This window comes from Echinops telfairi, unplaced genomic scaffold (genome assembly GCF_000313985.2).
Source record: "Echinops telfairi isolate 266 unplaced genomic scaffold, ASM31398v2 ScPeMD7_7415;HRSCAF=8453, whole genome shotgun sequence".
Lineage (NCBI taxonomy): Eukaryota > Metazoa > Chordata > Mammalia > Afrosoricida > Tenrecidae > Echinops > Echinops telfairi.
Genome location: NW_022111315.1, coordinates 178,063 through 190,350, shown reverse-complemented (window position 1 = coordinate 190,350; position 12,288 = coordinate 178,063). Strand labels below are relative to the sequence as shown.

General features: G+C 40.2%; 1 protein-coding gene across 2 annotated transcripts in view; it reads left to right on the top strand.

The window, feature by feature from the left end:
* The first annotated feature begins 5,161 nt into the window (after positions 1-5,161).
* OGT (O-linked N-acetylglucosamine (GlcNAc) transferase) overlaps positions 5,162-12,288 on the top strand; it is a 65,815-nt gene continuing 58,688 nt past the window's right edge. Inside the window, exons 1-3 of one of the 2 annotated variants that reach the window (XM_004716660.4) lie at positions 5,162-5,403; positions 8,560-8,710; positions 9,723-9,966. In XM_004716660.4, the coding sequence (XP_004716717.1) occupies positions 5,367-5,403; positions 8,560-8,710; positions 9,723-9,966 (432 nt within the window). In that variant the 5' untranslated portion in view covers positions 5,162-5,366. Of the gene's footprint in view, positions 5,404-8,529; positions 8,711-9,722; positions 9,967-12,288 lie in introns of both variants that reach the window. The other variant, XM_004716659.3, reaches the window with a different exon arrangement.

The window sequence follows — 12,288 nt, the reverse complement described above, 5'->3', positions numbered from 1 at the left end:
GTTGTCAAGGATGTTGTCTTACTTGGATGCACAATCAGTGCTCATGGAAGCAACAATCAAGAGAGCAAAAGATGTATTGCAAAGACCTCTTTAGCGTATTGAAGAGCATGGATGTTACTTTGAATGACTGAGGTGCATCTGAACCAAGCCCTGGTAGTCTCCATTGCATCTTATGTATGTTAAAAAGTTGGACATTGAATAAAGAAGACTGTAGAAGAACTGATGCATTTGAATTGTGGTGCTGGAGAAGAATGTTGCAAGTAGCATGGACTGCTAAAGGACAAAAGTCAGGCCAGAGTGCTCCTCAGAGGCAAGGATGGCAAGACTTGGTCTTACATGCTTTGGACCTATTTCAGGAGGGCCCGGTCCTTGGAGAAGGACATCATGTCTAGTAAAGTAGAAGGGTGCAAAAAAGAGGAAGGCACTCGATGACATGGATGGGCTCAATGGGCTCAGGCGTAGGAACAACTGGGAGGATGCTGCAAGACCGGGTAGCATTTCGTTCTGTTGTGCATAGGGTTGCTATGGGTTGGAGCCACCTCGATGGCACCGAACAACAACAACAACACAATATATTGAATGTTGTCCAGTAACTTTAGGCACATATTCACCTCAAGGTGAAGATACAAGTGTTCATTTGGAGATTATGAACCCTTTAATGAAGTATTTTGTTCTTGGCATAGTTTCAGATTAAAGATCATGAAAACTCTTTCTAACTCCATTCAGTGCTGGACTTGAACTCAAAGAATAATAGACCAAAGCTTTGACTCTCAGCTCTATTTTGAGCTGCAGGGCCTGCAGGTCAACGAGGTCAAGTGTTAGGACTATAATGATGATTGTGGAGAAAAATAGAACTTATTACTCTTTGAGCTCTCTCATCTTTGAAGACTTTTGGTGCTGAGGTGAAGAAAAAGTTATCTTTGACTACAGAAGTCACAGAGGGTGTTGCTGTCCTTGACTTTCTGCTTTTGTTTCCCAGAACACGACCATTTAAACATATGCACCAGGCTTTCAGTGTTTGAGCTATGATTTCTACCCTGTTTCCTATTCATCTTCTGACTGGTTGTATCTTTAACCATAAATTTGTAGCCTTCAAGTGGGTTACCACTCACGGCAACCTGGTGACAGAGTAAAACCGTTCCATAGGCTCTCAAAGGCTGTAAAGCAGACTGCCACACCCTTCTCTTACGGAGTGACAGGTGGCTTGAACCTTCTGGTTATCAGTTGGGGTCTTAACCTCTGGGCCACCAGAGCTCCTTTCTTTAATGGAAACCACTAGCTAATGATCATGGTTGTACTGTCTTGTCATCCGTTTCTTCTTTTTCGCATGTTAAACTTTTCTGTCAGACTACTTTTCTTCACTATGACTGGTTACCTAATTCAGAAGAACCAATTTTCCTCTGTCATATTATTCCCAAAGCTCCAGAGAGGTTGCAATGCCACCTGGATGTAATTTCCTAGCTTCCTTTCATTGTTGGAGCATGTGCCACCTGCAGTGGTGGTGGGTGCTGCTGTGCTGGGCCAACTCTGGTGATACTGTCCAAATGTACTGTATGTTGTTTTAAGCTGTTAAATTTGTGGTGATTTGCTATGCAGCAGTAGAAAACTAATATACTATCAATGGAGTTATCATTGTGGCCAAGGTGGATAGGAATTTAAGAATCAGCTGATTTCTAAATTAAAAAAAATTGCATACATATGGGAGAAAAGAAAAGAAAAAGAGCACTAAATCTATAAAAGAGAATATACAAATGCCCATCTCAGACCTCCCTCACTCTCTGCAGCCTGAAGTGATTGCTCCCACCCCAGGTATTGTTAGAAAGGAATATCATTAAAACAACTTGCTGTTGTTGAGAACACACACCAATTCAATTATTTCTACATGTATAATTTAGTGACATTGATGACATTCCTCAGGCTATGCCACCATTCTCACCTTCCTTTTCTGAGTTGTTCCTCCTTCATTAACATAAACTCATTGCCCCCTAAATTTCCTTTCTAATCTTTCAAGTTGTCAGTTTGATCCATTATAGATGGATTTTAAAAACCCCAGTACTTGAGGCAGACATCCTTTACTAGTTATGCTAAACCACTGTTTGTTTTCCAGAAGCCTTTAGGGGTATTTCTGGTTCAAGGCTTAAAGGTTACTTTAGGGCAATAGTTTCAAAGGTCTTCCAGCTTCCATGGGATTCAGAAAGTATCATATAAGAATTCAAAATGTTGTTCTAGCTTTTAACCTGTCTGATAAGGATTTTTGCATAGGGTTTTTGATCAAATGTTTAGTACTGATAGCTAAGCACATCTAGTTCTTTTTATTCTTTTTAATGTGAAACCATCCTTTTTTTTGGGGGGGCAAAGGAAGCAGTTGTTCATGGAGGCAATTAGACACACATATTTTATCATTTAAATAATACTCTGTTTTGTTGTTCTCTAGTGGCTAGGCTTCAAGTTCATTAAGGGCAATGATCTTGTCATGTTGATCATTTTCGTGTTCCTGCACCTCCCAGTACCTTATACACACACTAGTAATAATAACTTGATCAGTTGGAGGTGTGTTATCTGATGACTTAAAACTAAACCTTCCAGATGCAATTTCTAGAAGGTACCTGGAATGGAGTTTTTAAGAGTCCAAAACGGTTTATTTCTTATTGAGCCCAGGTGAACTTTCCCTAGCAACAAATTATATCATAACATCTGATTCTTTTCTCAGGATATTAGAGCACAAAATATCAAATGCAGGTGGCTTGATCTGTCATTTACCAAGATAAAGAGTTTTACGTACTTAGTTTACAGTCATTAATCAGTTAGACTCAAACATTTGCCAATAGAATTTGAGAAGTGTATTTAAAAATTGAAAAGGTGAGTTTATTCCCCACAGATGGGGTACTTTTAGTGAGAGGAGAAAAAAAAAGACATTGCCAATTAAATCCAATGAAGAGGAGAGGTTGGTACCTAATTTCCAGAAGAGTTTGGGCAGTGAACTTTTTTTCCGCTTCATGATGAGACTCTTGATTATGTGATGGAAGAAATGATCATATGATTTTTTTCTATGCTCATCCACTTGACTATATTAAAAATATATTTCTTGAACTCTTCAATTAATTTTTTTAAAACAAATCATCTTATCGGTGGCTCTTATAAAAATCCATCCATCAATTTTATCCAGCACATTTGTATATATGTTGCCACCATCATTTACAAAATATTTTCTTTCTACTTGAGCCCTTAGTATCAGCTCCTCTTTTTTCGCTCCTTCCTCCACCCCTCCACCCTTGAGAACCCTTGATAAATTATTATTTTATATCTTTTAAAATTATTTTTATATCTTACACCATCTGCTGTATCTCTTCACCCACGTTTCTGTTGTCCGTCCCCTTCGTGTGTGTGTTCAATTTCTTTCAGACATCCCGAACTGTTTAATTATGGATATAAAAACTTTTTGAAGAATTTAACTGACCTGTGTTCTTAGATCCAGAATTTTTTAAAATGAAGGATGCTGAGAGATAAAAAAATGTGGCCTCCAATGGCTTATATTAATTTCTTGTTGAAATTAGTATAATTTAAGGCAAACTGCTCTAAATCTTTCCTGAAACAAGATACGTGTAAATGAATACTAATGCAGCAATGTGTCTGAACAGTGGACTTGAAACAGCAGTAGGATCATAAGAGCTGATTTGTTTAAGGAAGCAAAGGTAATTCAGTATCTAGCTATGTGGTTTAGGCAGATTGCAGGTGAATTCATGTATCTTTTTTGAACTGTGTTAAACTCAGTGGAATCACAGACTGATGATTTGCAGAGCTATTTGGTGGATATGCACTCACAACTCAAAAGCACCATGGCTTTTGGGGCACATATGAGTAATTTAATGATTTAAAAAAATCAGTTTATTAGGGGCTCATACAATTGTACATTCATTGCCCTCATCATTCTCAAAACATTTGCTCTCCACCTAAGCCCCTGGCTCCTCATTTTTTCCCCTCCTTCCTCGCTCCCCCCTCCCTCATGAACCCTTGATAATTTATAAATTATTATTTTATCATATCTTGCACTGTCCGACGTCTCCCTTCAACCACTTTTCTGTCGTCCGTCCCCCCGGGAGGAGGTTATATGTAGATCCTTGTAATCGGTTCCCCCTCTCTACCCCACCTCCCCTCCACCCTGCCGGTACCACCATGCTCACCAGTGGTCCTGAAGGGATCATCCTCCCTGGATTCCCTGTGTTTCCAGTTCCTGTCTGTACCAGTGTCCATCCTCTGGTCTAGCCAGATTTGTAAGGTAGAATTGGGATCATGATAGTGGGTGGGGAGGAAGCATTTAGGAACTGGAGGAAAGTTGTATGTTTCATCGTTGCTACATCGCAACCTGACTGGCTGGTCTCCTCCCTTAACTTAATGATTTTTATGAGTGACTTTGGAGTTAAAATTCTTATAGAATGTACCTGATTCCTTAAGCATGGACATATGCCCCATTACTGTGAGAAGAACGCTCCGGTATTCCCCAAACAACTATGCAATTTCGAGAGAGATGGCTCAAATCTGTGAAGTTTGCTTTTATTTCGCTCAGCGAAAGTATCAGTCACTTTTATCAATGTCTGGTTTCAGAATTAAGACATGTTCAGGTTGGAACCTCCTCTGTCATCGCTCTGCATTTCGGTATATACATAAAATTGCTAATATTTACTTGCTTAGAATTGATCCATGATTTGAAACCATCAGTTTTATAACTATCACTTTTGCGTAGATATTGATTAAACGTTTTTAGATTCCTTTGGCATTTATTTAGTTAATTAAAAAAATTTCCTTTGGCATTTATATGAAAGCTTACATTATTGGTAACACTATTATTTAGGCAAAAATGTATGAAACACATGCATGGACTTTACAAACGGAATCCTTCACTACTGAAAACAAAATCAAACAAAATCAAACTTGGGTGCTCTTGCCCTAGACTGTGTATCCCACAACCAGTTGACAGCGTTTCTCGCATGCGCTCTCTACACAATCGTGTTTGTCGCAATGTGTCCTGCGCGGAAGGTTACATAAGAGCAATACACTTTGATCCTCGGCATTTGGATAAGCCGCTTACCGCGCTACCTCCGCTCTGGTACTTGATTGCAACAGAAAGTAGTTCCGGCCCGTGTTGTTTCGGCCAAGGAGCCGTCGCCGCCATTTCAAGACCGTGAAGGTAAATGGCCAAATCGGGTCCCTAAGATTCGAAACCTGTAACGGCTACTGCTGCTTAATCTCTCCAGAGCAACTGGTACAGCTGCTGCCCTCTTACCACTACCTCCAGGAGCGATCTGTGCCACCAGTGGCGGCGGCGGGACTCCATTACGCCCTTCTCGCTTTCCCTTAAGAAGCTTCAGATGGCGTCTTCCGTGGGCAACGTGGCCGACAGCACAGGTACTGGTGTCCCGTTCTACCTTTGCAGACGCCCATTGAGTCTCGCGCCGTTCTTTGCGTCTCACAGCCCCCTCCCTTCCCCCTAGCCACCCCCATTACATCAGTGGCATTGCTGAGCTGCGCGCGTGCTTCCAACATCGGATCGGTGTTTCCTCGGTCCCTGCCGCAAGCATTGCCCTTTTCATTTGTTTTGCTCCTTTTCTTGCTTCTTAATGCCAGAAGTGCTCCTCCTCGGCTTTGCAGCCCCCGACTCCTCTAGCACACACGTGCGCGTGGAGAGTGCAGTGCTTTGGAACCCCTGCTCTTTATTGCACCCTCACCCTGTTTTTCTCGCCGAATTCCAGCCCACCGCCCTCTGTCACCTCTCCACGTTCTCTTCCCACCCTCCCCATTTAGCCAGGCGGGGGTCCTTCCTGGCCGTGTAGGCCGGGGGTGCCTGTGGGATGTAATCATTTCTCCACTTTGCGTCACCCCCCGCAGAGGAGCGGAAACTCGCTGGTCACTACTAGGATTCCGAGCCGCGGGGAATTGGGCAGCACCCCGCTGGGCTGTGCCATTCTAGTGCTCATTGAACTGCGTGGCCCTGCCTCGGATTGGAAAATTCCAGGGGTTCCCTTTGCTGTCGCCCAGTTCTACACGCCGTCCCCGGCGCGGACTTCCCACTCTAGTCCCCCTTCCCTCCCGCGGGGAACCACACCCTTTCCTTGGAAAGGTTGCCTGCCTTGCGGTCCAGTTCTTAGCCCTTGGAGAGACCGGCTCGCTTTGACCATCCTGCTACTGAATTCTCGCTTTGTGTTTCTTTCTCACCGCCTTCCTCCCCCGCCGCCCCTGCCGTCCTGGCTATTCGTCTTCCAGCCCCATTCTTTTTTGCCCAGTATCTCATTTTTTTTTCTTTAGTAGGGCATGCATTTTTTTTTTCCGTTTCACCCCTGCTTGAAGAGTTTGTAAAGCAACTGGAGTGTAGCTGCACAAGTGCAAGGCAGTTGCCCTTTTAGACAATTCAGTGGAAAGCATTTGATACGAAAACAAAAACCCAATCAAATTCTAGGAGTTTCCTTCAGCTGTCTTTCCATATTGAGCCAGGGAGGGCGAGGGCGAGGGCGAGGGCATCGGCGAGGGCGGGAGGGAGGGGAAATTGGCCTGTAGTTCGAAGATTTCCCACGCGTTTTTTTTTGTTTACTGATTCCAATGTGTCAAAGGTTTTATTTGTTCTTTTTGTAAGTAATAGGTGAATGTTCAATAATAATTACAATCGTAGGTAGTGGGATCAATCGTGATCCCCTTCTCTTTGCACCCATGGTGACTCTTAAAGACTTAAGAGTCTGATTCTGTTTGCGTGCCCTTTACTGTGTGTATTATCTCATTTGAGGAAGTCGTCATTTCATATGTTAAAGTAGCAGATAAGCAGCTTTGAAAATGTCAAAGGAATGTGTTAAAATACTTTGCTAGGAAGTTCTGGAGACTGGTTTAAAGTGTAAATTTTTAGTTTCTATTAGAGATATTAAACTCCCCCAGATTTACATGTGAGCCTATTTGCTGAAGGAAATTTACTTGCCTAGTACTCAGAACATACAGGAGCTTGAGTGATTGGGGTGATAGGCTTAAATTTGAGTGTCACTGTGACCTTGGTAGAGTTTTATAAGCCCTTTGTCCATGGCTTCCCATTTCAACCATCTAGATAGATCTAGGCATATTGTTAAAGAAAGTGCTTGGTCAAATTCCCAGTAATAGATTGCGGTTTAGATAAATGTTTATAATTGAGAGTTGGGCAGCTTGCTTGCCCCCCCTCCCCCACTTGTTTTTGGGCTTTTGCTATACCCCTTATCTGAATTAAGCCACATTACGTGGAGCACAATGTTTTCATTTGGTTGTTGAGCTTTATCAAGTGTTTTCTGTTTCAGCATTCCTCCCCCCCTTAACAAACAAACAATTACAGTTGTAGGTAACTGCTTGCTGTATATAGGGTTGTGTGCAGTGCCTTAATCCTTTAGTCAGTTCTAGAGCTCTTTGATAAATGCTAGTGTTAAAACTGTGGGTATGATTTAGCCACTTCAATTCCCACGTGATTTTGGGATGAGTAAAAGAGCAGTATAATCTTGGGTCTTTATTTAAATTTTTGGATGTCCCCCTTTAAATATTTTGGTTCTTGACATATGTGTTTATCTTGCTCTCAGCCATTTTACAAGTAGCACCTTGATTTTGTTTTATTCCTTATGTTCAATTTCTGGAGTTGCTCTTAGCAAAATTTAAATTGTGAAATGTATAAACAGTATTAGAAAGAGTAAGAACACACCTAGGTAGAGATTACTAGTACCAACCCCTCCTGCGTTCTGCCATGGAGTTGTCTCCATTTCAACATATTTTCCCTGTATGACATAGTATGGAGTCCTGCTTGTATAGTGGGCTATACGTTGGGCTGCTAAGGACAAGTTCGAAACCACCAGAAGTTCTGTGGGAAAAAGACGAGGCTTTCTGCTCCTTGGAAACCCGCAGGGGTAGTTGTGCTCTGTCCTATAGTGTTGCTGTGAGTTGGAATCAGTTTTACGGCAGTAAGTTTTCAGGTAGGATGTTGTAGAATTGTTCCTTAGGGTTTCCAAAGCTTAAGTCATCACCCCCACCCCCACCCCCGCAGAGTCTAGTGGGCTCCAATTGCTGACCACTGTGCCAGCAGGAGAGCTTCTTTAACCCTACAGAACCAACCTAAAATCAGTAGATTATTCTGACATTATTAACTCTTTATGACCTTGCAGATCACACACTTTAATGTTTTGTTTTTGTATGTTAACTAAGAGATAAGAATAATGTTTAGTAATTTTTAGGTGTTACCTATGGTTTATAATATAATGGTAAAGTATTTTTGACCATAAACCTCAATATCATTTGGAACTGAATATTTCTATCTACTTTGGAAAGGAAAGTATTAATGAGTAAAACATCTAAGCTACCAATTCTGCACCTGATGTTAACTTGGGCGTATGAATAACGTGCAGAACACTCTGGTGCTTTACAGTGTTTCAAGCATTTTCATCTTTTAAGTTTAATATACCATATTTCTACATTTTTTGTTTGCATTTCTAACTTTTTGTTTCCCCCCTCCCTCCCTCAAATGTTTTGATGATTCTCCAGAACCAACGAAACGTATGCTTTCCTTCCAAGGGTTAGCTGAGTTGGCACATCGAGAATATCAGGCAGGAGATTTTGAGGCAGCTGAGAGACACTGCATGCAGCTCTGGAGACAAGAGCCAGACAATACTGGTGTGCTTTTATTACTTTCATCTATACACTTCCAGTGTCGAAGGCTGGACAGGTAGGAGATGTGGGGGTACCTGTTGGTGATTGCTGCCTCTGGGTGCCGAGCTTGACAAATGATACTGAAATATATGAACTTGAAATTTTCTAATACTGGGTTTTAATTGAGCCACCAACTCACATCTACTTTCTTGGCCCACTGGTGACATGTGGCAGCCCAAGTGTCAGCTTTTCTCCTTTGTGGTGGTGGCTATGTCCTGAGCACGACTTGATACCTTTTTAGACTTTTACACATGGTTCGACTACCTTCTTGATTCTGTTCCGGTAATGAATTATTTTTAATGTATGTCTGAGAACGGTCTAAGCCTTGTAAGGTATGTAATCTTGAGGGACTGAAATGCTCAGAAATGATGGCATATATATTGTGGTAGGAGGTAAATAATGGTTCAGGTTACAAGTACTGACTGTCTTTATGTTGTTAAAGTGGATCACTTTGAGCTAATTGATTTAATCAAATGAAAAGAAGTTTTGTTCTTTTAAATAAATTCTCTGGTTTATTTAGACATTTAAAGGTGTATTACTTTTTATTAATAAATGGAAAATGAGACTCATGCACATAACATCTTCCTTCTTGATATTAGCAGTCAGGGCTGCCAATGTGCCCATTTGGTAATAGACTAAGAATTTTATCTCATGGAAAGTACTTTCTAATTTGAAATTTGGAGTGCTTTCACTTTTGTAATTTTTATTTCCAAAATTTTCTTAAAAATGTTTTTTCCGCCCAAAATTTCTTTAAATGCACCAGAAAGATACAATGTATTATTATTTAAGAGGTGCCCTGGTAGAGCAATTCAACCTGCCCATGGTAGTCTAAAGGAGAAAGACCTGGTGGCTTCCTTAAAGATTTAAGCCAAGAAAACTCTACTACATTTCTTCACTGTGAGTCGAAAATCAACTCAAGGACCAGTGCCTAATAATTTTTACGTAGCAATTAGCAAGGGATCTTCAGACAGTGCAGATTTCTTTCTGTAACATGTTTACCCATGCGTGAAAACTTTTTCCTTTTTCAGATCTGCTCACTTTAGCACTCTGGCAATTAAACAGAACCCTCTTCTAGCAGAAGCCTATTCCAATTTGGGGAATGTGTACAAGGAAAGAGGGCAGTTGCAGGAAGCAATTGAGCATTATCGACATGCATTGCGTCTCAAACCAGATTTCATCGATGGTTATATTAACCTGGCAGCTGCATTGGTAGCAGCTGGTGATATGGAAGGGGCAGTACAAGCGTACGTCTCTGCTCTTCAGTACAATCCTGTGAGTAAAGTTGTAATGGTTATTATTTTGCTTTCACAGACATAAAGATAGTTCATGATAGTGCAGACACTAAAGTAGGTTTTTGCATGGCATAAAATGAAAAGTTTAGAAATGGTCTGCTTAATGGTCTGCTTAAAATGTTGATCTGCATTATGGTAAAAAATACTTTTTAACTAGGAAGTCACATTAAAAGGCAAAAAAATTACCTTTTGTAAGAAACTCTATCTTTTTTTATAGTAGCTACAAAAGTATGGGGCAATTGTTTCAATTAAAATTATATACGTTTTGATAGGTGTTTGCAAAAGTTTTGTTTTCAAGGAATATTAACTAAAGGGTACTAAGCTAAAATACAAAGTAATTACATGAAGAATCCAATGTATGGATCAGTGATATGAAAACTGGGCTTATCTTTTTTCTTTTTTATTTTCCTCTTTTCTTTCAATGTAATTAAAAGGGGGGTTTGAGTTGAGATGATAGTTATATTGGGCTTTTGATTAGTTATTTAAAATGTTTTTCTAAATTGCAGATGTTTTCTGGGGAATAAGAAGCCCAGTTGTTTTAGGGTCTCTGAAAGAAATTAAGACGTCCTCAGAGCTGTTCATGTGTAGTTAGAGACAGGATAGATATAAACTTAAGAGGTAAGTTAAAGGAATTCAGAAAAAGTTTAAGAATATTTTTAAGGTTTATCGCAACATTTAGTTTTGCAATAATAACCTTGTAGATGGTTTTAATAATATTGGTGGCACAGTGGGTTAAGCATTGGGCTGTTAACTATAAGGTTTTAATAATAGCTGTCTTAAAAAAATTGTTTTTGAAGGGGGGGGGTCTGAATTGTTAGCTTTTATTTATTTTTCTTTTCCCCCCAACAGTTTTATTGGCACCTAATTCACATATTATACAATTGAATAGTTCAGTCATTCAATCATATCAAGAGGAATTATACAGTCACCACCACATCTATCCTAGCGAATTCCCCTGCCCCCATGGTTCAATCGCCTGTAAAACGAGTTGTGCAATCATGATCAGTTCTAGTGTTCTCTCTCCCCTCCTGCCTTCACTAGCTGACATTTATTGAAATCATTGGCAGTGAGTCAGTTCTGACTGATAGCAACCCTATGGGATAAAGTAGAACTGCCCCCTGGGGTTTCAGAGGCTGTCAATCTTTATAGGAGTGGAAAGCCTGATCTTTCTCCTCCGCCAGAGTGGCTGGTGAGTGTGAATTGTTGACACTTTGTGGTTAGCAGCCCAGCACTTAAGCCCTGGTGGCATAGTAGTGCTTTACACTTTGGGTTGCTAACCACAAGGTCAGCAGTTCCCACCATCTGTTTTGCGGGAGAAAGATGAGGTTTTTCTACCTACATAAAGATTTACAACCTCAGAAACCCAAGAGGGGGGGTCAGTCCTAGGCTGCCCCGTAGGGTCACTGTGAGTCAGAATTGACTCCATGGCAGTGAGTTTGGGTTTTATCATTTATTTATATGTGCGGTCACCGTGCTAAGTGCTTAAAAAGTTAATCCTAAAAAAAAAAAAAAAAAGTTAATCCTAACGATGATCATTCAAAGTAAATGGTATTATTTCTAGCGTTACCAATTAAAACAAGGAAACAAAACAAAAAGCAGAAGAGACGAGGGGTTGTTAACTTTCTCACACAGCTAATAATGGTAAAACCCCCAAACCCCACTGTCTGATTCTTAATTCCATCAACCATGTAAAAGGGTAAAAATGCTCATTAGGGTTTTCAAGAGTGCTAAACTTTAAAATGAATATTAAAACCTGAGTTAGAATATCTCTAAACACTGAAGAAATAAAAGTGGGCTGATGTGCCCAATGGACACTCAACCACCTTTTTTTTTTTTCCACCCACCTTTTAAAGGCAGCCACTGAACACAGGTGATAAACCATTCATCCTATGTTACTGTCTCTTTTAGCCTTAATCTCCATTTTATAGGTTGCCAAACGGAAGATTGTATTTTCACAGATCTGAAAACACTTTTTATCAGGTCATTTATTAATTTATTTTTAAGTTAATTTAAAGAGACTTTTCTATTTAAAAAAATTTTTTAAACTGTAACTGGAAGGTTTCCCAGCTATATTTCTTGGAGGTAGCCAAATGATCTTAAATTCTTATGTGTCCTTTCAGAGATTGTGTGTGTGTATGTGTATGTATTTAGTATGTGGATGAAGGGGCTTGAAGAAGTTCATGGAAAGATGGAATTAAAAGGTACTGGGTTTTTTCCCATGAACCTTTTGAAGGCTCCTCATCTGTGTCTGTGTGTAGATTTGAGGGGCATTTTGTAAGTTTTTATTTTATTTATTTTTTAA